Here is a 26,191-nt window from a genome sequence, read left to right as displayed (position 1 = left end):
TTTTACAATTGATGTGATGATGAAGAAAATTGTCGAAGCAAGCAAAGTGGAACTTAATTTTGTAGCACGAATGTGGAATGAAGGGTTACATCCCAGCAAACAATTTGGTTTGTATATCTAGGTTGCAACGGAGAGATACGAAATCATATCCGCACCAAAAAGTTATATTTCACACCACATAAGAACATATAAGTACCAAAGTAAAGGCAATATACGTGTAAAAATTTTGACAATCATTTGTAATTCTATCTTGTATTCTATACAACAGTTTTTAAAACACGCAACATAATACACTCGAGTTTTTTTTTACACGGTTTGTTTTTTTCGATTACTCAAGAACGGGACTTTAGGGGACGGAACGGGATTTAGGGACCATTTACAATATACGTGACGAATGTCGGGCCTCTCCCAAACGTATTGAGAAATAAATGGACGGTCCTCAAATAGCCCCGTTCTCAATATTCGAAAAAACAAACCGTGTAAAAAAAGTACTTGAGTGTACTCCTCAATATGCAATCAAGATATAACTAAATATTACAATCAACTATACTGCTACATAATTCACAGCCATAAGTTGTATATGACGATACGCACGACTACAAAACAATTTATTGTACACTTCGCATTGACATACTCTAATCATTATGCAATTCCAATGTAAAACTAACATGCATACGACTTAATGAGGACTTTCTATTGCGACGTTGTGTTATCTGGGATATGACATGGTCACGCAGTTTTGTCTCGAAACTATCATTTTCAAAATCAGCAGTCCAGCCCAAGTTGCCCCGCCGTATTCGAACAGTTGCCGTTAGCGTGCTCGCTAAAGAACAACCCGTGTGACTCTTATCATGACAACTACGAATATTACCAAAATGTGAGTGAAATGAAGGCAAGGTCTGCGATTATTTTCCACAGCCCGTGAAAAATAATTGTCTATCTGTTCACCGACTCTGTTTCTTCAATATTCTCTTCAAAGAAACCGCTCGATTGCTACAGTAAGTTACTATTCAACAAATCCATGAAATACTTAACGAAACTAGTCGCTGGTTAGATCTGTAACTAACTGTTGTTAATCACAACCTATCAACGTAATATGTAAAACACACTGTACCCGCTTACATTCCCACGTGTCGATCTTTAACGAATAAGGTACCTTTTGCAATATTTTACAAACCTTGGGTCGTGCTATTCCAAGCAGTCGTCTCTATTCAACTCGATCTTGGGCCACTCGTCGCCAATTTTCTAGTCATCCCAGAAGTCACAAATCACTTTCGACCTGGTCGAGCCATCTTGCACGTTGAGGCCCTCTGCTTCTAGTGCCGATGGGGTTGTTGAAGAGAACTATTTTCGTCGCACTGTCGTCCGGCACCCTTACAACGAGTCCGAACCACAGGTTATCAACTTTCGCCAGATGTGCAACGGAAATCTCTTCAAGCAATACCTGTAGCTCGTGATTCACGCGCATATGCCACTCTCCGCTTTCAGTTTGTACTCCACCAAACATTGCACCTTCCGCTCGAGCACGACAAAGGCGTGCATGTTCCCCGTGATCAATGTCACAGCTTCGATTCGATAAAGAACTACCGGTCTAATAAGGGGTTTGTACATTATCAGTTTCGTACGACTGTGTATGCTTTTTGATCGTAGCGTTTCGCGAAGGGCACTGTAGGCCCGATTTTCCACTTGAATGCGCCGTTGGATCTTCTTACTAGTGTCGTTGTCTGCGGTCACCACCGATCCCAAATACACGAATTCATCTTCCACTTCTAGTTCGTCGCCGTCAACAGTCACCGTCCATGGGGTTTTGCACTTACTTAAGAAAGTAAGGTGTCCGTGTCCGCCAGTCCGGCCGAACAGAGGGATGAAATCAGAGATCTCCACTGATGACGGTTACCCAACATAACTTTTACCTGTGGCCTTTTCCACGTACGTTCACAAATTTCTCTTGCTATTGACCGTTGATGACATCGACGATGGAGTTCCTCATTGGATATCCAGTTGTCAGGCCACCAAGCACAAATAATATATCGCAGGCACCGATAAACACCTGCAGTTTTTGCGTTGTCTCCGCTGAGATGCACCATGTCTGCAAGCATACAGCAGTAAGGATTTAATGTTTGAATTGAAAATGTTGATTTTCGTATGATAGAGTGATCTGGTTTTAGCGCCAAATGTTTCGCAGACTTGCAAAGGCACCCCTGGCCTTCCCGATCCGTGTGGCTATATCAGTCTTGGTACCACCATCGGGCGTTGTCTGGCTACCAAGATATTGAAAGGTGCTCAACTTGTTGTCCCGCTACGGTGAAGTTGATGGGATTGTCAATGTTCACTACCATAGACCTAGTTTTTGCTACATTGACTGTTACACCTGCTGCCTGGGAGCTTTCGGAGAGGTTATCTAACTTGCTCTGTATATCGTTTCGGCTTTGTGCGAGCAAGATAATGTCGTCGGCTACTTAGGTCGAGGTCATTTAGCGGCTCCATCGTTAGAGGATTCCAAGGCAATTCTCGGTTTGGTCTACTGTCAATTGCTCCTACTAATATCTCATCCATAACGATGAGAAACAGAAGCGGTGATAAAATGCAGCTCTGTTTCACGCCAGCAGTAACCTTTACAGGGTCGAACAAGACACCGTTGGGCAAAACCTTGCACGAGAATGCCTCGTACTGAGCCTCGATGAGATTGACTAGCTTTTCTGGAGTACGTCCCAGATGTTTTCGCGGTTGAGACGGTTGAACGCCTTTTCTACCCATGATCGACCAGCGCGAAATCCAGCTTGCTACCGCCGGATAGTAGCGTCAATCTTCTCCTGGATCCGATTGAGGATTACCTAACAGAGTACTTTGAGAGTAATTCAGAACAACGTGATGCAACACCACACGCTATGTCCGAAGGCACATTATTTAACTTTTATGTACCTCGGATTTCTCTTCACAAGATGTTTGTATAGATCAAAACGATTAATTTAAAAAAGGTTTTAAAATATTCTATCTTGGGTTTGTTGAAAAATTCAATTTTAAAGTTTATATAGGGGTCATTCCCTCTCAAGTGATCTTACCCGTTGTTATCGATCACCTCTGATTTCAACCAAATTAGGCATAATTACTCATTCTGACCCCACAATCAATTTCTCGAAGTTTTGTACGGAATAATCAATCCCCCTTGCAGCGCCGCTTCTCTATTTTTCTCAGATTTTCGAAAAAACTCATTTTTCATTTTGCATGTCACTGCTAATGTGGAGTTGGAATGTGGTGGGGGTGGTCGATTTTAACGGGTAAGATCACTTGACAGGCAATGGCCCCTACATAAAATTAAAAATTGAATTTTTCAAAAAACCCAAGATAGAATAATTTAAGACCTTCTTTAAATTCATTGTTTTGATCAATACTAACAGCCTGTGAAGAGAAACCTGAGGGCCATGAAAATGAAATAATAAGTGCCTTTGGACATAGCGTGCACCAGTTACCCAACAAACATTTGATTTGAAGAGCAGTTTACTAATCCATTATACAGCCAATTTCCAGTAAACAAGCACTTGGGGCCCTATTCTCACAGTCACCTCACCTAAATTTTTCAGGTGAGGTGACAATTTGCGATTCTCACAGTCACCTAGGTGACCCCGCTCACCTGGGTGACTGTACAAATCAAACGGGGAGCCGTTAAGTGAGGTGAGGTGACTGTGAGAATAGGGCGCGTGAGAGAAGTAAGGTGAGGTGAGGTGACTGTGAGAATAGAGCCCTTGATAAGCCATTATACAACAAAAATGTTTGTTGGGTACTGCATTCAGATAGGTCTCCTTTTTTAGGGGCTTTGACCAAAATGCCCTGCATCCGGTCCACCGGAAAAGTTGTGGTTTCCCATATATTGCTGAAGAGCTTTATGGGGGCTCGCGCAACTACGGACCAAGTTTTTACTATCCGACAGATTTTGTAGAAATGTCGGGAGTACAACGTGCCCACGCATCACATCTTTATTGATTTCAAAGCAGCATACGATACAGTCGATCGAGACAAACTATGGCAGATAATGCACGAATACGGTTTTCCGGACAAACTGACGCGACTGATCAGAGCTACATTGGATCGAGTGATGTGTTTCGTACGCATCTCTGGGACACTCTCGAGTCCCTTCGAGACGCGGCGACGGTTGAGACAAGGTGACGGTCCATCCTGCATACTGTTCAACATCGCTCTTGAGGGGTGATCCGACGAGCGGGCATCGAAACGAGAGGCACGATTTTTACCAAGAGTAGCCAACTTCTAGGTTTTGCAGATGACTTCGATATCATTGCCAGGAACTTTGCGATGGCGGAGGCAATCCACGCCAGACTGAAAGCGGAGTCTAGGAGAATTGGGCTTAAAATAAATGCGGAGAAGCGGAGAGTGGCGGAGGCGTATGAATCACGAGCTACAGGCTCTGCTTGGGGAGACTCTCATCGTACATCTAGCGAAAGTGGGCCGGAGAGGCTACGGTGGGCCGGACATGTCGTAAGGATGCCGGACGACAGTGCGACGAAAATAGTCCTCTTCAACAACCCCACCGGCACCAGGAACAGGGGGCCCAACGTGCACGATGGCTCGACCAGGTCGAAAGCGATTTGCGACTTCTGAGACGACTAGAAAATTGGCGACGAGTGGCCCAAGACCGAGTTGAATGGAGACGAGTGCTTGAAACAGCACGAGCCACCCCGGCTCTATTCTGCTGAAGAAAAAGAAGCTGATGCATCATCTGGGCGGACAAAGATAGGGGCTCTATTGGATTTCATAATCTTGATGGCTGCTTTGATTTCATCCAGCGATGGCGCCTCCGAGTTTAATGACGCGCTTAATTTGACGAACTGTAGGCGTCATACGCTGCTGGTTTTGTTGGTCTCTGACATTTGAAACTCGGAAGAGTTGTTCAAAATGTTCAGTCCATCGCTTAAGCTGTTCTGTGCGGTCAGTCAGTAGTTGACCAGCTCTGTCCTTTAGCGGCATCTTTTTATTCATCCTGGCACCACTAAGGCGGCGAGAAATATCGTACAACAAATGGATATCACCATTGGCGGCGGCAGTTTCTCCTAGTTCGGCTAGGCAGTTAGTCCAGGTTCTCTTTCCTGGCTACAAGCTCGTTTAACAGCCCTCTCCAGTTCGGCGTATCGTTGACGGGCAGCTGTCTTAGCCGATCTGGTTCGCGCTCGCTCGATGCCGGCTTTCGCCTCTCTCCGCTCGTCGATCTTCCTCCAAGTTTCATCCGATATCCACTCCCTCTGCCCGCTGCGCACTTTGCCGAGGGTTTCGTCACTGATCGTGATGAAGGCGTTCTTGATGCCGGTCCATTGCTCTTTGACGGTTCCACCAGGTGGCAACTCCGTGGCTCGGGATCCAAGTTGTTCGACAAAAGCCCTTTTCACTTCAGGATTCTCCAACCGGCGGATGTCGCAACAGCACCCAACTTTGCTTTGGTCGGATGCAATATCAGCGCTGTATTTGTTGCGTACATCAGGAAGGCTCCTTCGCCATTTTCAGTTGATGCAGATGTGGTCGTTTTTATTTCCTGTTCGGCTATCACGGGAAACCCACGTGACTTTATGTAATGGTCTATGGGGAAAGAGCGATCCACCGATGACCACGTTGTTATTACCACAGAATTCTGTAAACAGCTCAAGGAGGGAGTTTTGCACGAAAGGTGAAAATCAAAAAGACCGCTGAAGACTCCGTACTTACTGTAGTCCGTACATCCTCATACTTCGGAGGGATCTAGACTGTACGTTAAGGTCCATTCGCTCAATTTGCGGACAATCTATTTTTCCTCGCTCAATGTCGGCGATTAACAGCAGAGCCGGCATTCAGGCCGGCAAACCCGTGCAGTGGAACGGAGCCTCGCGCTTGCTGATGACTGGAGAAAATGGTAAAAATTCCAGTGGACTGTTGACTGTTCAGAAATGTTTGCATTCTTTCCTTTCCTAATTTATTTAAATGTTATGTGTAAAATGTTAAGAAGAAATCGATGAAATTAGACCTCACTGCTTTGGAATGTGTTGTTACATAATGTGCCAAACGACTCGGCTCTGCTTGCACGCCGATTGTTTACGGAGGATTCGATCGTGGGTACTAAGTTCTTTTGAACCAATAAAATCTCCAGATCCGGATGATATTCTACTCGTTTCTTACAAAAAATGGGCAGCATTAATGTCCTAGCTTATTAGCAATTTTCGAGCTAGTTTTGGCATACATAAGAGAGATAAAAAAGACAAAAGCTTGCAAAAGGTTTTCAGGCCAATAAATTTGTCATCAATGCTTCTCAAGTTGATAGAAGAAATCGCGAATAACTATATCGGAAATGAGTATTTAAAGAATTCCCCGTTGAAAAGGAACCAACATGCATACCAACACAGTAAATCTACAGAAACTACATTGCTCTGCGTTGTGACGTTAACTAAGAAATCGCCCAAATATCAAGAGGCGGCACTTTGGTTTTTCCTTGATATTGAAGGCGCTTTCGAAAACGTGCCTTCGCTTTAACTTTTAGGGCTTTCTTTCAAAACGGAATCGACTAAAATAAGCTATATTCTATCAATGCTTTCAAGCAGTGAAATCAGCCACATTGGGAGATACATCGCTTAATATTTTCGAAAATGAAAGAAAGCCCATAAGGAGCTCTTTCACCCTTGCTTTGGTCACTGGTGGCCGGCGCATTCCTTCACAAGTAGCGCATCTTAGTTACGAGACTATTGCTTACGTCGAGGACGTAGTACTTATCTTTAGAGGAATGTTTGGGATTAAAAACTGGACTTTATGCTGTTAAGATAGCATCTCGTTAGAATCAAATACAGGGTTCTAGATAAAACAATTAAACAATGAGCTTAGCACAATCAGGAGACTCCTAACTGGACAGTCCCGCACTTTACCATTTAAACAGTATCGAATGATACCGACGCCTTCTGCTTTTGAAACTCTGCACTTGATAGTTCAGTGCATCTGCTCTGGAATTGCGGGACCCTTGCATTATCTGGGCATAACTTCTTCGGAAATTTTCCTGCTTATCCCATACCTAGTATAGAACCCAAATCCCAAAACGTCATTGATTTTATTAACCATGTAGTACCGAATCGTGGCACAAGATTACAACTATCTAGCTCAACTTCATCAATGGATAGGTATAAGCAGTCTGGAAATTGTGTACATCAATCGAAGCCTGCCCCTTTTTTAAAAAAGATCATTCCTTTTTTAAGTCTTTTGATTTTGAGTCTAACTTTGATCGTTCCTATTTTTATGATGTTCAAAGTTTTTCGACCGGAGACGATTGGGGCGCAGCCTAAGCACAGAAAGATGCGAATTGCGCCACTCCGACGAATCGGTAAACTTTATTACTTGTTCATTCCGAGTTCTATCGGTATTTTATTCAATGTTGTGCAAACGTTGCTCATAGCCAGCACAGTCTGCACTTTGTGCACCAATTTTACTTATTTAATCGTACCTACCACCTTAGCCAAGCAAAAGTTTAATAAGTTATATATGGGGCACTTATAGAGTTTATTTCTTACAAATTTGTTTAAATTGCAAGCTACATTCACGATTTTCATGAAGGTTCGGACGTAAGCGTGCATACCTAAAGGCAGTACTAAATAAGCACACACATATTTATATTTCGTTTCCAGATAAAATTAAACAAAGGGATTTGATCACGGTAACTCGCGATTGAGCTTTTACTTTCGTTCATATTGCAATGCGCTTCGTTTTTTTGTTATTTCTGAATGTAGAATAAAAATCACATTTTATTGATCGATATCCTATGAAAATGGAAATGTTGTTCAACATTTGAAAGTTCTGAATGACGGTTTGTAATCTCTAAAATAATAAATACTTTTTATTCCCAGTAATTCTACCGATTTTCGAGATACTATTTCTGTATCAAAGCTTACTTTCCATTGGGTGAACAAATGAGGAAAACTCAAGATTGCAAATAATGTTTCGGCTGATCCGGTGAAGTATAAGTTTAGAATCTATTTGGGTTTCACTTGCTGTAATTTACGTCGAATGTTTACCAAGGATCTGTGGAATCGTAACCAAAGAAATATCCGAGGACGGTAATGTAGGCAATAACATTTCCAGCCAGTGTCAAGTAGCAGGCTCCCCAGTGAATCTAATAAAACATAAATTGAAACAGATCGAAAACAAATATTTAGATCAAATCATACATACCACCATTGACCGGGCCAGTACAATCGGAAGCGCAAAGCTGCTGATTACGATTCCAATGGTGGCGAACATGGAATTGGTGATCCGTGAATTTTCATCGTCGGACTGGTTCCGTTTGGCAATTAACGTTGGGATGGGACAGATCAGATAAAACAGTACTACAAAGAAGGGCCACCAGACTCTGCAACGATAAAAGAAAATCGAAACATTAGATCACGGTTGACTCATATAACGAAGTTCTAATTCAATTATCAATATAAAATCTTACTTGTATGACGGAAGAGCACAAGCCAGAATGATCATCGTCATTCCAATCGAGCCGAGCATAGCCAGCATAACAATTCTAAAAAAAGTAAACGATTCTGCTATTTAATGAACATTATCAAAAATTTATTTACTTACACTTTTGTTTCGAGTCATTCCGATCCAAGGACAATGAAACAGAAAAGTTAAAATTTAATGTTATGTGCTCAATTGAATTGGTTAAAACAGGGCTACATATTAAATTGCTTTTCGAAATATAATTTTGAAAACACACTACTTGAAATACTGTTTACCTTTTAATGATTCAGCCATTTTTCTAAGGATTATTTTATTTTTGCAGTCTAGTTTTTATGTTTGTTTTGAACTTTTTCATTGATCATCGCTTTTACTGAAGAGAGGAGAATAATTTTCTGCTCGTTGACACTTTGACAGTGACAGTTGCTCGCGGACTTTCCATTACACGCTTTTAGAAAATAACTAAAGCATGAATAAAATTTTACTCAATATGTGCACCACCCAAGTAACAACGGTAGCTGAATTGCAAGAGCAATGGCTGTTTACGGGTTGGTTTAAGGCGATCAAAGCTGCATAAAGTAAGCGCTCAAATGGTGTTTAAATAAGCGATGTGTTAGCTACTTTAAGTTTTTCAAACCAGTTCTCTCCCAAAAGCTGATAAAAAAGCTTAATAGCGGATTTTTTTGCTAAACAATCTGCTTCTAAACAGCCATAAATATCAAACCGTTTTACGGCTGCTTAAAGGTGTTAAAATGTAGAGTGGAAGCTTTCATTAGGCTCACAGCTTCCAACTACTTTAAGTCTGCTTAGGCTGTGAACCATTTCGCGAAATTTTTAACTTTTTGGTTAAAATTTGACAGTTCGATGGTTTTCCGAAAATAACCCTGCTCGGGAGCATGGTTAGTTTTAACCAAGTTCTGAGAGCCAATGAGATATGCACAGGTGAGGAAGAGAGCTTCGACAAGTTTCGCTGATTTTTCGATAGATTTGTTTTACATTGGTATGGATGCTTATCGCATTACAAATTTGTTCAAACAACCCGGATTGAAATGAGATGAATTTTATCTATCAAAAAAGCAAATGAACATCAAAAATTCCTCCGATTTTAACTCGGACAGAAAAAACAATATTTTCATCCTCACCTTATATGCTCTCATTGAGCAAAAAAAAACTATCAATCCGTCAAATATGAAATGGTTCACATTCTGAACTGATTTTAACCACTCAAGGAGAAATAACCATCGAACTGTCAAATTTTAACTAAAAAGTTAAAAATTTCGCGAAATGGTTCACAGCCTTAAGGGTGTTAAAGTGGCTTTACAAACTTCTACCAAGTTTTTTTTCGGCTCACAGCACACATACTGTCAAAGCATAGAATTTTGCAATTCGGCTGACAGCAAAAGTTTGTCAGTTATCGATATTATCGACTGCTTCACGCTAGACGGGCTACACACTTAAATAGTTCGGTAAATTTTACCGAAATCTAAACAGCTGAACGTTCGGTAAAAATTTCGGTCGTGCATATCGACGTTTACGGATCTTTAGTATCGTTTGGTAGCATAAAAAATTTTACCGAACGTTCAGCTGTTTAGATTTCGGTAAAATTTTACCGAATTCGGTGCTTTTTTTTAAGTGTGTAGGCTTCAGGTGTAAAGATATTTTCACTGTCTCTTCTGCAGATGCAAATGGGGCAGATCATACGATGAGTGCTTATGGATCAAAAGATGGCGGGTTCAATTCCCGAAAAAAAGACATGCATTTTTAATTAGCTAGCTTACTTGTACGAATTAAAGTTATCCGAAACTAAAAATATCGCGTTGACGGCGAAATAAAAATGACGCGTTCCATTTTTTTAAATTTAAAAATAGATTTTTTTGGCTGCATAAAGGTTGATAAAGCACTGATTAAGCGACTAGAAAAGTAGATTGCAAAATTATTTCTCGTTCTAAAAATAGGATTGACAGCATTGCGCAAATTGGCTATTTAAAAGTGCAAAAAAGTTTCTATTAAGCTTCATTGCAGCTTCGAAAGCAGCTATTAATTAGCCTGAAGCTTGATAAAATCACCAGATTTAGATGTTTAAAGCGGGGTACGCTGCTGAAAAGTAATGGGTAAAAAGATAGGACAAGAAATGCTCAAGAAATCGATTTCGTTTACGATTTCTTAAGCAGTACGCACTTCATAAGAAATATTATTTCACGTTCAGATGGCGCAGTTTTACATGCAGGTGAATTAAAACGTCACTTTTCCGTACGGAATAATATCCGGCGCAATTATTACCACAAGAAAAAATGACAGGTGGTTGCTTGCATTGGAGTTGTCAAAATTTCTTCGGTAAATAGCAAGATTTTTTCTTGAGCTGTTTTCTTTTCAGCAGCGTACCCCGCTTAAGAGCTGAAAAAAGGTTTTCATTTCTAAACCTAAACCATAGATCAGCCACAGGTTGAATAAAATCAGCTATAAAAGCGTTTGATCAGCCTGAAATTGTTACTTGGTTATTCAACCTGTTAAAAAATAACAGTAGAGTAATCAATGATAATCTTAAGTCACCCCATCGACATCTCTATATCGAGCTGCAGTAAACGTCAGCGACAGCATGTCCGCACGCTTAAAAAATTTAACCCGCGAATGAATAAGATTAACTCAGAAATGAGTGACTTTCAACTCAAAAATGAGTAAAAACCGACTCACTATGACAAAAAGTGGAACAGCCCAAAAATTTGAGTAATGGCAATTTCTAAATTCTGAGTAGTTTAGGTCGACCTCATAACTGAGTTAAATTTAGTCGTAATTTGTGTAAGTACTACTCAGTTTTGGGTGAAATGGCAATCATTTATGAGTAAATATTGCTCATTAATGAGCTTCTACGGTGGAACTCATAAAAGGAGTAAGAGTTACTCAAAATAGTGTGTAAAATATACGCATGTTTTGAGCTGTTCCACTTTTCGTGAAAGTGGGTCAAAATTTTTAAGCGTGCGGGGCTCAAAATTTGACAGCGGGCCCAAATCAGACTGCTGGCAGTTGAGTGAAACGCAGTGCTGAATTGCTATCTCATTTTCGCACACACGAGATGTTGGCGGCGAGAACATGGTTGTCTGCCAGGGGCTTGTCTTAAGTAATCATTGGTAATCATGATTAATTTATAGTAATCACAAGAGTTTGATTACTGGTAATCAGAGGCAATCAGTAATGTAATCAAAAGTAACTTTTTTCAAAGGTGCGTAGTAATCATTGCTGTTGGAAACCCCTTGTATGCAAGTCCAGCAGAAAATAACCCTCACTCGATTTGTTTACTTTTTGTAGATTGGCCCTTTTGAAAAGTTGGTGCCGAAATATTTTCCCACCAATACATGTACGCACAACTTCAACTTTTGTCGGGAGGGGTGCTCTGTTGCTTCTGTTAATTGAAGATAGAATTAACAAAAGGGCGAATGTCGCAAGCGAATACAAACCGAGTGAGGGTTGCTTTTCCTATGCTGGTCCAGCAAAAAGTAACTCTCACCCGTTTTGTTTACATTTGCGATATTCGCCCTTTTGTTAATTCTATCTAGAATTGTTATTTATATGGGCGCGAGAAAGAGATCCCAGTCTTCTTGATGGAATGTTTCATCACAGACTAACAGACGTAACACTAAAGCCTCATTCCATCGTCAATAAAAACGATCATTTCAAATTTTCGCTTAAGCCAAGATTCAAACAACAGTCGCTGCGCGAGAACGCCGCTCGCCTGCGCTGGCGCTGATGTCAGATATTATTCAAGTAAATTTATAGCATAGCAAAATTTATAGCAACCTACTCTACGTAGCGCTCGAAGACTGCACCAGGTGATGCAAGTGTTTTTTCCAAGTTTTAGGGGTGTCAATGAAACGATGTTTTGTTAGAAAATTTGTTCGAAGTGTTACGTCTGTTAGTCTGTGGTTTTATTATAATATCCAGCTTTTTACGCGCTGTAATGATGGCCGCTCTAAATTGTGTTCGTAAAATGCGAACAATCTTTTTGACAACTCTGCATACATCAAATCTGGCACTTTTGTCTTGCAACACTACCGTGGCTCTGTTTTTCGTTTATGCCAAAGAAGGAGAGCAAAAATGTGCGAAATGCAAACAAAACTATTGCTCTCCTTTTGCGTAAACGAAAAAAAAGAGAGCAACACTGCCGTACATGAGAAGAGTGCCCAGTTTTGATGGATGCAGAGTTGTCAAATAGATTGTTCGAATATTACGAATACAATTTATAGCGTCCGCCATTATAGCGCGTATAAAGCTGGATAGGCCATCCCACGTCAAGTGATTGAGAAAAAGTTTAAAAGTGTTATCAACCTTCACGCATTTGGACAGAATTTTGCCAGACTGTTCTTTTTAGGTCAGAAAGTAAAAATCCAAAATTTGGTGCCGGTTGGACCTCTCCTTGATTAATGGGATAACCCTAGGGATAACCCTAGGGATAACCTCAAGTTTAAAGAAGAGACGTTTTTGTCAAATCCTCTTATTTTCTTTTGCATCTATCTGCGGAAATATTAGGTCTACAAAGACACTATTTTTACATTTGCAAAGGAAATTACCCAAGAAATTCAAAAGAGATATTACTTTTAAGCAGCACGCAGAGTGCGACCTGGGTGCACCGCCTAGTGTGAACTGGTAGTGCGCCCTAAATACTTAAGATAGAGCAATCCAGCTTTTTACGAGCCATAAGGGCGGACGTGTTCGTCATATTTGAACAGCATTTTTGACATTTCCCTAATACATCGCACGTTTTCTTTCCATACATTCCTTTAGTTTTACCGTGAAAGCGCGGAAAAAAACGTGAAATGTCAAAAACTTTGTTTAAATATTACGAACACATCCGCCATTATGGCTCGTAAAAAGCTGGATTAGAGAAATGTCAAAAATGCTGTTCAAATATTACGAACACGTTCGCCATTATGGCTCGTAAAAAGCTGGATACACTAGCAATACATAATTCAGCAATCTTATGGATTATAATCGACTCTATAAGTCCCCCATACATTAAATTTTTGAGTTTTGTTTGTCTGAGGTGTTACAGCTAAAAAAGTAAAATAGATTCACTGAATGCGGCACAGCCCTGCCTCGCTGTGGCTGTTTTTTTCCGGATTTGCACCCGGATCATTTCCTTCACTTTTTGCTCCCCTCCCACTCCTATATAAACGAGCTCCAGCTAATGTCATTCTCGTTAGTGATGTAACCGCAAATGACTGTTTGTCATACCATAGGCGTTTTTGACAAGCTATCGCCCGCTTGGAGGCGCTGCATAAAAAAAGTGATGAAAAGTAAAATCGCTGTCAAGCTCCATACATTTTTGAAAAAAGCTGAAATAAAATGCAATTTTTGATTAACCCTTTCAATTGTCAGGAATTTAGATAGCGAAATATTGGAAGAAATTTGTTTATCTACGTTAAGGTAAGTGAAAATATTCGAATTAATTAACTTTATGGCAGAAAAATGTTAATGTTTAATTTTGTACCGCATGAAACAAAAGTACATGAAGTCAGCTGTAAAGTTTACATATCCTGGATAGAGAATCACCAATTATTTTCAGTCTTCAGTGTTTTCCAATGTGTTTTCAAATGCTAACGGATTTATTTTCGTGATAAGCATCATCTGCGCAAAGAACCAAACATATAACCTATCAGTTCGGAAACATAAATACACTTGCGAAGCTCTAATAATCTCCCGAAACAGAAACAATATATATCAAATGAAAGGTAATGCTTTTTCTCACCTTTATTATCCATTTTCATCATTCCCACTGTTGTTAATTCAATAAAATATTACATTTAAAGTCGAGTTCCATATAGGTGCCAGCAAGCATTTTGGGAATTGCACTTTTTTTGTAGTTCCAATAATCACAACCAGGTAGCGAACGGTAGCTCTTAGTTTTGCTCGAATTCGCCTATTGATTTTGACTACACTCAACCCCCGCTAATATGAAAAACACCTCGTTCAGATTGGGCGAGTTCATTTTTAATCTGAATATTTGGTTACTCTATTCATTTTCACATACGCGCAAGATGCGTCCAGAAATAGTTTGCCAAACGCATCAAAAAATATCCATGTACCTTTATCAATATTTCTTTGTGCTGGAGTTGCATAGCAGCGATGGCAGCGACATCAAGATTTAGTTTGCCACTTACTGCTCGAGGGGTGCTCTATTGAACGATTACTCGTGGATTACATAAAAACCTTTTACACACTTTTTGTCGATTACTTGGTAGTCTATTTTGCGAAAGCTCTTGAGCAAGAGGAAACGCATTGTTTTTTGCTTTTTTTTTTCAATTTACCCGGTTAACTTTAACCTCAATTGTGTTTTTAAAGTGAACGCATTCATACCACCGGGGTACAGATAAAAAATGTCGACCTACATTTGAAAGGGGCGGATAAGCCAACTGTCAAACAGAACGAGTGAGAGTTATTTTTTGCTGGAGCAGCATAGAAAAATGAACTCTCACTCGTTCTGTTTGACAGTTGGCTTATCCGCCCCTTTCAAATGTTAGTCGACAAATGTTCAGATTAAAGAAGGTCATACCAACGAGGGTACACGGTATTTTCAAGTTATAGGTACTTTTAACACAATTTATAGGTTGCAATCGTCGCAATATTTAAGAGTGTACTTTGTTTCCGCTAGCGAACGCAAGATGTTATTCGGCGCTGCAGTAGAAGTAAACAATCAAACTCAAATCGCAAATTTGTTTTTGATTTTGAATGCGGTGTTCGTTTAAAGTTTTGTTCATAGTAGGGATACATTTATTAACGTTTTTGAAACGGTTTACGGAATTATTTATGTTTTAGAAATCTTTCTTTTGCTTTTATAACATGGAAGAGTCAGTGAAGGTAAAATCTTCAAAAACCAATCATGTATAGTGCATTTTAAATATATTGTATTTTATAGAATTTGGATATTCTGAAACGAATTAGTGGTATCGAAGTTAGTCGGTTATGGCTTCTGCATGATGAATCGTTTAAAGAATTTTTTGATTGGTTCGGTCAGTCTGTTAATGACGACAATTTGGTTACGGATAGCCTTCTGAGGGAGTGAGTAATTTATGGAATACGTATTCGAACTGTTAATTACCGTTAAGAATTCTAGGTATACCGAGTTGGAAAATGACGGGTTGGTGCTATCCGATGTGGAGGTGTTAGAGGAACTTAGAATCCTTGAAAGGGACTATCCTAATATAATAGCGAATAAGGAAAGTGATGTGCAAGCTTATGAAGAACAACTAGAGCAGCTAGTGTCAATCGAAGAGCAGTATGAACGTCTCGTAGCGAATGCCAAGAAAACTGAAGCATCACTTACCAGAGAACTTTCTGACTTAGAGATGAATATTATCGACGCAGAGTTCAATCAAGGACGGGTTCTTGCTGAATGCACTGAAAAAGCTGATTTTCTTCACGATATTCAGTCAAGCACTCAACAGCAGATCTTTGAAATGCATCAGTGTTATGTACAGAATGTATGTATATTATTTTGAAAAATGTGAGTACTGAATTTAATATAGATCTTTTATTTTTTTTAGCAAAATCCACCTCTGTTTATCTACCAGATGCCAATCGAACAGTTTAATATTAAATGCGATCAATTTCTCAAATATCTAGAAATGTACATTCGAAGGCATTTTTCCGTTAAAAAGCTGAACGATAGTGACCACGAGCCGGACCACCATCAAGAGCATTTCGATTCAATTGTGCAGTTGGAAAGTACAAAGGCGAGGCTTAATATGGGCGAACTAAAGCTGCTCGATGCGAGGAAAGAATACCATGGTCTTAAGAAGATGACGGAACGTATTCATGATTTGTGCTGGCAGCCAATGAAGATATCTGCTATGAGGTAAGTTGTTTAACAATTACATCGATACTTAGGAGTAGCAGGAGAGCTCGCTCAAGTTACTGTATGTAGGCAGTTATCAATTTTGGGCTCTCTAACTGTCAGAATAGTTACTTTCCCAGGGTTTGTAACTCATGGGATATATTTCCTATATTTCTACATAAATTGGCATGTGCATACTAGAGATGGTCGGGTATGAAAATTTGAATACCCGAACCCGACCCGTACCCGCAAGTACCCGCGATCAAGAAAAAAAATCAAATACCCGTACCCGACCCGAACCCGCAAGTTTATTATTTTTGATTCCCGAACCCGACCGCAACCCGACGGGTAAGGGTACCCGACTATCTTTAGTGTTAAATGTGGTCAATAGAGATACCCGACCCGACGCGTACCCGGTTTCAAAAACAAAAATTAAGAACCCGTACCCGACCCTAACCCGCAAATTATTTTTTTCAATACCCGAACCCGGCGGGTACGGGTACGGGTGCGGGTTTCGGGCAAATTTTCCGCTACCCGACCATCTCTAGTGCATACGCCTTATTTTGGAACTGTGCCAGGAGATTAACTGCAGCAGCTATTTCAATAACTATTTTCTACAAATGCAGCATGTTTTTATTTATTTACTAGCTGACCCGACAAACTTCGTATTGCCACAAATTAAACTGTGTTGTACATAAATCGTGAATCTCGGATGACCTTTGTCACAATCTTGAGTTTTGCAAGTTTCTGGGGAATTCATGGGGGTTTTAACATACAAATTTTCCTCACAGTAAAGTAGAAAACAACTCCCCCTATTGCTTAGCCTGATAAAAAAAAAAGCGGATAGCATTTAAATATTTGCCTTCATTACAAACCATTTCGCCGAATACCATTTCGCGGAACACCAATTCTCGGTTGACCATAACGCGGAATATAGAGTTTCGCAGAATACCATTTCGCGAAAAACTTTACGCGGGATGTACCATTTCACGGAAAATCTTTTCATAGAAAGTACCATTTCGCAGGGGTGACCCAACTGAAGGAAAGTAATAGAGGTCAGTAGATCTAGGAAAATAAATAAACCTAGATAGAGGTGATCTCTACGGAGGGCTGCCGCCCGCAGAGGCCGGCGCTTCTGACGGCAGGTTGGCGGCAACACTCACGGCCTGTGGCAGTCTCGCGCTGAATTATCAAATGTTCCTATTGATAGTTTTTGGTGGTCTAGTTATTGATTAATTTTTTATGAAAGAGTCTAAATTTTCTCGAGCTCGATTAGTTTTTGAGTTACGCAAAAATTTCTGTTTTATTTGTATGAGAGTCCTTATCCCCCTACCACAGGGGTGAGAGGCCTCAAACCATCATTAAAAAAATTCATGCCTCCAAAACCCCCCACATGCCAAATATGGTTTAATTTGCTTGACTAGTTCTCGAGTTATGAGGAAATTTGTATTTCATTTGTATGGGAGCCACCTCCTAAAAAGGTAAAGGGTCTCAATTCATCATAGAAAAAATTCATGCCTCCAAATACACCCACATGCCAAATATGGTTCCATTTGCTTGATTAGTTCTCGAGTTAGGCAGAAATTTATGTTTCATTTGTATGGGAGCCCCCCTCTTAGTGGGGGGAGGGGTCTAAAACCATCATAAGAACCTTCCCTGGCCCCAAAAACCCCTATATGCAAATTTTCACGTCGATCGGTTCAGTAGTTTTCGATTCTATAAGGAACATTCGGGCAGACAGACAGAAATCCATTTTTATAGGTATAGATTTGTATGGGAGCCCCCCTTCTTAGTGGGAGGAGGGTTCTTTTACCATCAAGAGAACCTTCCCTAGCCCCAAAAACCCCTACATGCAAATTTTCACGCCGATCGGTTCTGTAGTTTTCGGTTCTATAAAGAACATAGGGACAGACAGACAGACAGAAATCCATTTTTAGAGGTATAGATTTATTTTTATTAATTCATCTGACACTAGTCTACATGAATACAATTACTTATAACATATTGCTAATTCGTAGTTTCTGCGCAAACCTATGTGATGGCTCTCCGAAATCAAATAATATTCTTCCACTTTCGTAAATGTTCTAATGCAGGTCGTAACCAGGGAGTGGGTGAGAAGAGGTGAAGTGAAGCGTTTAAGAAACTTAGGAGCAAAATATTAAAAATTTTAGATAATTTTATAAATTCAGAATTTTAGCTTAACTTAGGTAGGCTAATTTTATAAATTTTGAAGGGAGAAAAACACGTTTCGACGTTTTAACGTTGACATGTCCCGGGATCAAAATTTGACAGCGGGCCCAAAACACACTGCTGGCTGTTGAGTGAAACGTAGCGACGAAGTGCTATTTCATTTCTACTCACGCTAAGATGTTGGCACCCAAAAAATGGTTGCCTGCCAATTCGCGATGACGGCTTTGAAAAAGATTTCGTAGGCTGCTCGCACTTACAGAAAATCTCATGCCGAACTGTCAACGTGTGCGTGATGACAAAAGCAAAAATTCTTCCCTTTCTTTTTTTTCTCACGCAAAACCCTGAACAATATCAGCAACGCCGTCATAGCGAATAAGGTGTATTTACAGAGACTATAAATTACAGAGACGCCGAGACACTCAAAATTCGCTAAATTTTGAAACAAAAAGGTAACTCTCCGCTTTCGTTCAAAATTTAGCGGCCTTTGAGTGACTCGGCGCCTTTGTAATCAATAGTCTCTGTAGCTGTATTACGCAGTTGCAATCATATATCTATGCAGGCAGCGGGGACAGCAGGGCGCTTGATAGCGGTGGGTTTTTGGGTTTGGAAACGGATTTCCGTTATAAATACTGTGAACCCCTGTTCATTTGACCGTTTTTAATCTGAAAACTTTTTAATTTAAACTCTGCTGGTTTGCACGACGTGCAAATTAAAAATGGTTTAAATGTCATTCTCAACATGACATTATTTGCTTTGCAGACAATGCACATAAACACGATTGGTTTGTACTGATCTAGCGTATTTAAGGGGAAACCGAAAGTGGGTATCGTGATTGTTGTAGAGCGACAAACACTATACATACATCTCATGTGTTCGTTAAAAACCCAAACGTTTATTTGAATGTTGCATTAGTATTTGTAATATATGTCAATTAGCAGAGCATGCAAACAAACACAACTGATCCACAGGCAACCGCACAGACTGCGAACATCCCGAAATATGGTTTGTTTTCTTTATCAAGACGTTCCGATTCATTTAAGATTTGCAGCAACAACTGAATAATGCATAGGATCAATAGGATGATTAATTAATCCGTTTGCATTGAAGGCCAGTTTTTGATTCCTGGTCAGCTTTTCGTTCGTTTATTTCACTCTAAGCTTATCGTTGCGGCGAAAGTTGAAAACTGTTTTAAAGCTGATTGATTTGGCAAAACTTTGAGACCGTGGTGCTGTTTTTTGGAAATCGCTAGTGCAACGAAATATGTGCGCAACCAAATATCTATTAACTAATTCCAGATTATACGTTTTATTAACACGTACTGATCTATATGATCAGTTTTCCATCAGCAATTATGTTTTGCTGAGCGCTTGTTGATATATAGCGGATCGATAAATGGAATGACAAGTTTTAGGAAATTATAACAGCACTGGAAGCACTGATTATGCGGCGAAAGTGTGCGCTGCCAACACAGATGCATTTTTAAGGCACAGAACAATACATGCCTCGAACGGTAGCCATTTATCTAACCATCTTTGAGCCACTTTCGGTTTCCCCTTAAAGTATATTCTTTTCGCATCTTTCTCTCAGAGAGAATAAAGCTATGCTTTGCGGGTGATTATTCACTGCATGTAACGTACTCGTGCTTTTTGTCACTAAATAAAATTTTCAATCTTTTCCGCAAAGTTTATGAAAATTCATAAATTTGAGCACTTGATCCGTAGGTTCGTAGAAAATTTCTAAGTCCGTAGAACTACGAATAAATCTGTAGATCTGTCATCACTGGTCAGGGGACTGGTTTTGGTTGCAGAAGAAAGTCTTTGAAGAGATTTGGGCTTTAAACTTGGTGATCAACATTGAAAACTGCAATATTATTTCGAAAACCAGTTATGTTGATCTTCGTGCATTTTGATAGTAAAATTTGATTACAAAGAGAATTGCTTTGAAGAAGCAAAACAAGGAAACGCAACTCATAGTTTTGAACAGCCCGGTGTCACCAGTACACTCTCACATATGATTTGACATCTGACCCTCATACTGATGGGCCCCTCGATGCTGGGCCCCAAATGGCCGCTCCATAGAATTTCTATGCAGTGGTTTCCCGCCCAGCCCTTTTGACGTTTAGATTTTAGTCAAAGAAAAATAGCGATGTGCCAGGGGGTTGGTTTTGAACGATCATCTTTACGTTTAAGAAGCGTCAAGTAGAACTTAACGATTGAAAACTGTGAGTTTAACCCTTCATTACTCGCGCTGTTGTATTTTGTACAACGCCTGTGAACCGTTAACTTTATTTCGGTATTTCTTGGGATTCCAGCAATAAAGAAAATTACTGTTTTCAGCAAAGTTGATTTGCGGACCAAGATCTTTCAAACGATTGAAAAAGTTTTATAAGTTTTTCATCAAACGGCATTAGTATTCGAGTGAATTCTGTTAGGTTTTAGCATACCTATGAATCGAAGTAACGAGTAACGCGAGTAACGCGAGCGCGAGTAACGAAAGGTTAAGAAAAAAATATTCAGTAAGAGGCCTCCTATATGCAGCATCTATGAAGCTGCATACTGAGTGCTCCGGAAAAATTGCTAGAATGGTAAACAAAATACTAAATGTATATATTTTGGGCATTTGCAAAATGCGGCAAAATCAAATGACAGGATCCAAAAAATCGGGCCCTGTTCTCACAGTCACCTCACGTAAAGTTTTTAGGTGAGAGCACTATTTGCGATTCTGAGAGTCACCTAGGTGACTCCACTGATCTGGTTGAGTGTACAAATCAAATGGGCGTTGTTAGGTGTGGTGAGGTTGACTGTCAGAATAGTGCCCCTTAGTACCATCACAAATAAAGGCAACTTTCCGTCATGATTCAAAATTTAGCGGTTTTTGAGTGCCTTGTCGCCTCTGTAATCTATAATCTCTGTAGGCCCTTCGTGTCACGCTCTGTTCAAAATGGCTTAAGCACCCTATGAAAATCTGCTGAATTACGATAGAAAATTTGGACTACTTGGATTCTGCCACCAACGAAACGTACTGCAGTGGAACGAGCTACGCTTATAACAGAATTTATTGAAATTTGAAGTTCATTTTTTCATAATTTAGATCCTTGTTGAAAAGCCATAACGGGAATATTTTGAGGTCTTATTACGAGATCCTAGAAGTAAAGAAAAGGTTATTCTTCTAATGATGTTTTACGTGTAACCGAATTAAGCGTTAAGATCAGGCTCCGAAATCTCTTAGATCTTGATGCCAATCGTCGATTAGTAATGAAAGAATTATTAGGAACTAATACATCTATACGGCTGATGGTAAAAGTTCCGTTACCGTTGCGAGTATTTGGGTCGATAGATCCAACAGGTGTTTTCTGAACGAAACATGCTCTATCGTTAGTTCACTTCTGCAAGCTTCATTATACCCAACAAATTAAAGAAACAAAGCAAACTCTATTGAATGAAGCATTTTAATCAGCAAATCGCAACCTTGTTAAAACTACTTTGTCGAATGGCCATATAATTTAAAAGGTATAAATTATCTGAATATGACAACAATAGATGGGAAAACAAGAAATATTCTTACCTGCACAGTTGATATAACGACTTATATCAGTTAAAGTAGGGATCCTCCGTACTACATTGCAGAATTCAAGTTTTGGATTGTATCCTTCGTAATGAACATAAAATTAGAAAGAAAGAAATGCAGCGCCAATAGGATTCTGGGAGAGAAAAGAAACATTCTAATGAATACGTTAGTGCAAAGGTCAGGAAACACAAATGACAGAAACCTTGTCTGTGAGTTCTTCGAAAACGCGTTTACCGCTCTAGTTATAACGGTAATAGATGTAGTTTTGATAATACTTTTCGATACTATTTTGAATACTTTTGCGTATGGATATGCAATAGATGTTTATAAATTTCTGCTTTAAACTTTACTGCTGGTATTCATTCGTTCACTACGTCCTAATACATGGAGCAGATATAATTTGTTCGTTGTTAATTGGAGAATACTTTGAAGAAGCTCTTGAAGCGCGGAGTTTTTTTTAGAGATCATTGAAACGAAAAGACATCTTGCATGGCAACTATGACAGATTTGATACAAAGACCTATTTAAGCAGGAGATATACTATTTTCGTCAAAACGAATTATTAAATCTCGGGAAAAACATTGAGTATGTTAAAGATCCAGTACATGCGTTATTAGAATAAAAAATTGTTAAAATTAGAATAAAACACTTGAAAGAAAATTGAACACTGTTAGTTGATTCATCATTTTTTTTTCTTTGTTTCCAAGACAACAAATAACCATTTTCCTATTTGCTTCATTCAAAATAAATACGAAATATTGAACGAGAACGGGTTTGCAAAATATTTATCAAACTTTGGTAGAGTTCATTTTTCTTTTAATGTAGAGCTACGTTTTTGGTTTCTATATTCGGGTCAGGCGCATATTAGAAGTACAAGAAATGAACATGTAACGAAAAGTGGTTACGTTTTGCAACTCAGTCATTTTTCAATGGATTTTAGAGATTTACATAAATCGCTCTTAAATGTCTTTGGACACTTTACTTTTTTGTTCTTACAAAGTATAAAAATTACCTTTTTTGCCGACCGGTTTCGGGTAAGTAGTTACCCATCTACGGGGCCGAGTCCGAGTGGGTTGGACTCGGCCCCGTAGATAGGTAACTACTTACCCGAAACCGGTCGGCAAAAAAGGTAATTTTTATACTTTGTAAGAACAAAAAAGTAAAGTGTCCAAAGACATTTAAGAGTCATTCTAGTTCTTACGTTAGCACGACTACGTAATTTGAAGTTACATAAATCGATCAAAAAATTTTCTAAGCATCAATCAATAGAAAATATAATAGAAATTTGTCAAATCACTATTGAAATAAGTCTAAATATCCATCACTGTCAAGCATTAAAGCATCAACCAATCACATATAAGCATGAGTTTGCTTCTCAGGTCCGCGACGGCAAGTTTATTTACTTGCGAATTCAACTACCTCGATATTAGAAAAAAGTGAGAGGGTCTTTTCATCAAATAGGTAAAAAATTATTGGTTTCGATTAAACCTAGACCAAGTTGATGTCCTGAAAGTAAACAATTTTGTGAAAGTGTAATACTATCCTTTCTCTTCAATTAATTTTATTATTGAAGTTACACATTGAACATTGAAGTTAGACCGAATGAGTTCGTAGAAAAAAGAAAATTCTTTAAAAAACAAAGTGATAAAAATGATATTTCAAGGTAGGCACTTGTTAACAATACAGTAAATTATAAATTTGTGATTACACATTTCTGAAATGCCACATATTGTCGAAATGTATCTACATTTGTAGTTCTACGTCAGCGCACAGAATTACTACTGCCCTTTTTCTTCGACTTCCTTAAAAAATGTTTTTCTCATTACAAAACAACAATCTCGTACCCATATAGGTTAAACAGGAAAATTAGATGGGAATAAAATATTCTGGATCGTTTTCAGACATACCTGCTGTCGATAACAAACAATCGAAAAAATCTTTTTTTAACAATCTTTTTTTACAGGAAAATTTGTACAGAGCTGACTTGTGCAAACGAGCAGGACCGGCTGCGTATTGACGTTATGAAGCAGGAAGTGGACATGTATGTGCGGCAATTAAACGAACAACGCATTGAAGGTATTCTCTACGAAAACACTAAACTTAAACTAGATCGTGCTGTTAGTCGGTTAGAGTACATCAAGAAGCTGGCAGGCATTATTTCCTGCGCTTTGATCAATGCCGAAATGTTGTGGGTGTTTATGCAGCTGGATCTAGAGAGGATCAAGAATAAGTTCGATAACAGCGATGAACTAAACTTGGAAACGCAACGATGTCTGAAACGGATTGAAACGTTAAATGCAGCGGAAAAAAATAGCGCGCACGAGGATGCACAAGAGGAATTCGTAGCACAATTTTCGGCTTTGCTCGGATCGCTCAACTTAAGTCACTCGAACGCAGATCGATCAATCAGCTTAAAAAATTGTATTCAAGATTTTGCGGACTATAGATCACGGGTATTTAAAAACCTTCAATCGGTTGTGAGTGGAAAATACTTCAAGAGTATGAATGATTTGATGGGAAATCTGTAAGCAGGATAAATATTTTTTGCGTTAACATGTAGTTTTTAACTTTCGTGTTGTAGGAATCAAAGCGAAGCAATTCTCGCAAAATATGTTTTTGATGGACCGGTCACTGGGCCACAGTTCTTCGATCAACAGTATCAGGAGCGAATACAGCGATTGGATTTCGATATAACTCAGATAGAGAAAGCTTTGAAAACCCTAAAGACTGATTACCAACAAAACATCAATGAACCGAAGGTAAGTACCGAAGAAATTACGTTCTGATAATTGAATAAGAAGTTTCGGTTTTTTCAATGGAGCGACGATATACAATTAACTTTTTTGTTCACAGAATAATGACAAGTATTGGCGTTACAAACAAAACTTGTGGGTATGGTTTCTGACCGAACCAAAGAAGGTTGCGATTGCCATCAAGGAAGTTACGGCGGCTGCCTCACAGATGGCGGCTTACAAAAGTATTTCCGGTATCAAGTGTAAGTCTATGGTCGACGAAATGAAGTTTTAATCATTGTGATGATTTTTGTATTTTCTTAGTCTTTTACATAAACCTTTTATTCAATTCGTAACTACATCCAAACAATAACGAAAGAAACGTTTCCCTATTTAAAATGCACCGTTGACATCCTTTGTCAACGTAAGTGCTCACTAATTTAGCAGCCCGTTAGCGTTCGTTCATTTATGTGTATACCGTGAACTGTGGGCTTACGTTTGCACGAATGATGGCGATGATGATGAAGGTAGTTAGCCCATCCGGTAGACCACCGCATATACTCGAGCGGAAGAGAGACAGAGCGCACCAAAACGAGCCACTCTGCAGACCGCACTTTCGAGGATTAAAATTTTAAGCGCATTTTAATGCTCGTTAATGTACCGAGCCAGATCCAGTAAACGTCCTCTCGCAGACCGACGTTGATAGGTCGTACACACTCGGAAATGTACCCAGTGTTGAGAGATTTGCACGCTTCTGAATGTTGTAGCTATTCCTCCGCCCACTGCTGCTACCCATTTTCCGTTCCAATGGGATTAATTAAATAAAACTTAACAAAAACACCGCCAAAAGTCGGAGGTTTGGCTCGGGTGTTTGGCGAAATTACTGCAAAATGTATTCGCACCGAGCGCCTGTACCGCGTCGAAGCCAAGCAACAATGTCGGGACGGGGGTTGCATTTAGGAGAACGGTAGGGGTGCCGGGGTTCCCACGAGTACCATTGCGAACGCTTCGAACTGGAATTGTTCGATGGATTTTTTAAATAATGGCTCGCTGGAGTGTACACGTGTGTAAATGGCTCTTTATTTGATTTTATAAAACATGTTTTATGCAGTACACGGTCAACGAAAGCGGAATAAATGGTTGACGGTTGGCACGTAGTGCTGGAATGTGAGTTGCTTAATGCTTAAATGTTTTGAAAATGATTGACGAAATTGGCATGCAGCACTATTAGTTAATCTTTCTCAATTAAACTAATTTTTGGTGTACCTTTTGTAATATGGCATTTAAAAAAATTCTATGTAAATTTAAAGTTTCACTCTCGGAATATTCGATTTTAATAGGTATGTCCAAGTATTAATACCATAAACACCGTAAAGGACCGTAACGTACATTTGTATCGAACCTGTTAAAAAAA

At 39.4% G+C, this 26,191-nt stretch overlaps 2 protein-coding genes across 3 annotated transcripts; one reads left to right on the top strand and one right to left on the bottom strand.

The window, feature by feature from the left end:
* Positions 1-7,614: 7,614 nt before the first annotated feature.
* LOC128742922 (leptin receptor gene-related protein) lies at positions 7,615-8,662 on the bottom strand. 2 transcript variants are annotated; one of them, XR_008412273.1, is made up of 5 exons: positions 8,587-8,662; positions 8,453-8,527; positions 8,188-8,365; positions 7,908-8,128; positions 7,615-7,833 (listed from the first exon to the last, which is right to left on the bottom strand). XR_008412273.1 is itself a non-coding variant. In XM_053839417.1 (4 exons), exons 2-4 carry the CDS (start codon positions 8,518-8,520, stop codon positions 8,027-8,029), a joined length of 348 nt encoding a protein of 115 aa, XP_053695392.1. In that variant the 5' UTR covers positions 8,521-8,527; positions 8,587-8,662; the 3' UTR covers positions 7,615-8,026. The 2 variants fall into 2 exon arrangements, 1 of the variants encoding a protein (XP_053695392.1); XM_053839417.1 differs by having other exon boundaries at positions 7,615-8,128.
* A 6,577-nt stretch (positions 8,663-15,239) lies between these two features.
* LOC128743355 (augmin complex subunit dgt3) lies at positions 15,240-25,072 on the top strand. Its single transcript, XM_053839911.1, has 7 exons — positions 15,240-15,312; positions 15,371-15,513; positions 15,569-15,935; positions 15,999-16,309; positions 24,009-24,569; positions 24,627-24,804; positions 24,899-25,072. The coding sequence occupies exons 1-7, from the start codon at positions 15,295-15,297 to the stop codon at positions 25,070-25,072; spliced, it is 1,752 nt and encodes a 583-aa protein (XP_053695886.1). The 5' UTR covers positions 15,240-15,294.
* The last annotated feature ends 1,119 nt before the right edge of the window (positions 25,073-26,191 follow it).

This window comes from Sabethes cyaneus, chromosome 3 (genome assembly GCF_943734655.1).
Source record: "Sabethes cyaneus chromosome 3, idSabCyanKW18_F2, whole genome shotgun sequence".
Lineage (NCBI taxonomy): Eukaryota > Metazoa > Arthropoda > Insecta > Diptera > Culicidae > Sabethes > Sabethes cyaneus.
Note: the sequence above shows the minus strand (reverse complement) of the source record. Positions and strands in the feature narration are given on the sequence as shown.

Bases quoted from the DNA above. Each gene is read 5' to 3' on its own strand.
- LOC128742922 (XM_053839417.1), bottom strand. From the start codon at position 8,520: ATGCTGGCTATGCTCGGCTCGATTGGAATGACGATGATCATTCTGGCT. The intron at 8,366-8,452 runs GTAAGATTTTAT...TTATCGTTGCAG, and splicing joins TGTGCTCTTCCGTCATACAA to AGTCTGGTGGCCCTTCTTTG. The intron at 8,129-8,187 runs GTATGTATGATT...ATGTTTTATTAG, and splicing joins TACTGGCCCGGTCAATGGTG to ATTCACTGGGGAGCCTGCTA.
- LOC128743355 (XM_053839911.1), top strand. The intron at 15,936-15,998 runs GTATGTATATTA...TATTTTTTTTAG, and splicing joins ATCAGTGTTATGTACAGAAT to CAAAATCCACCTCTGTTTAT. The intron at 24,805-24,898 runs GTAAGTACCGAA...TTTTGTTCACAG, and splicing joins AAAACATCAATGAACCGAAG to AATAATGACAAGTATTGGCG.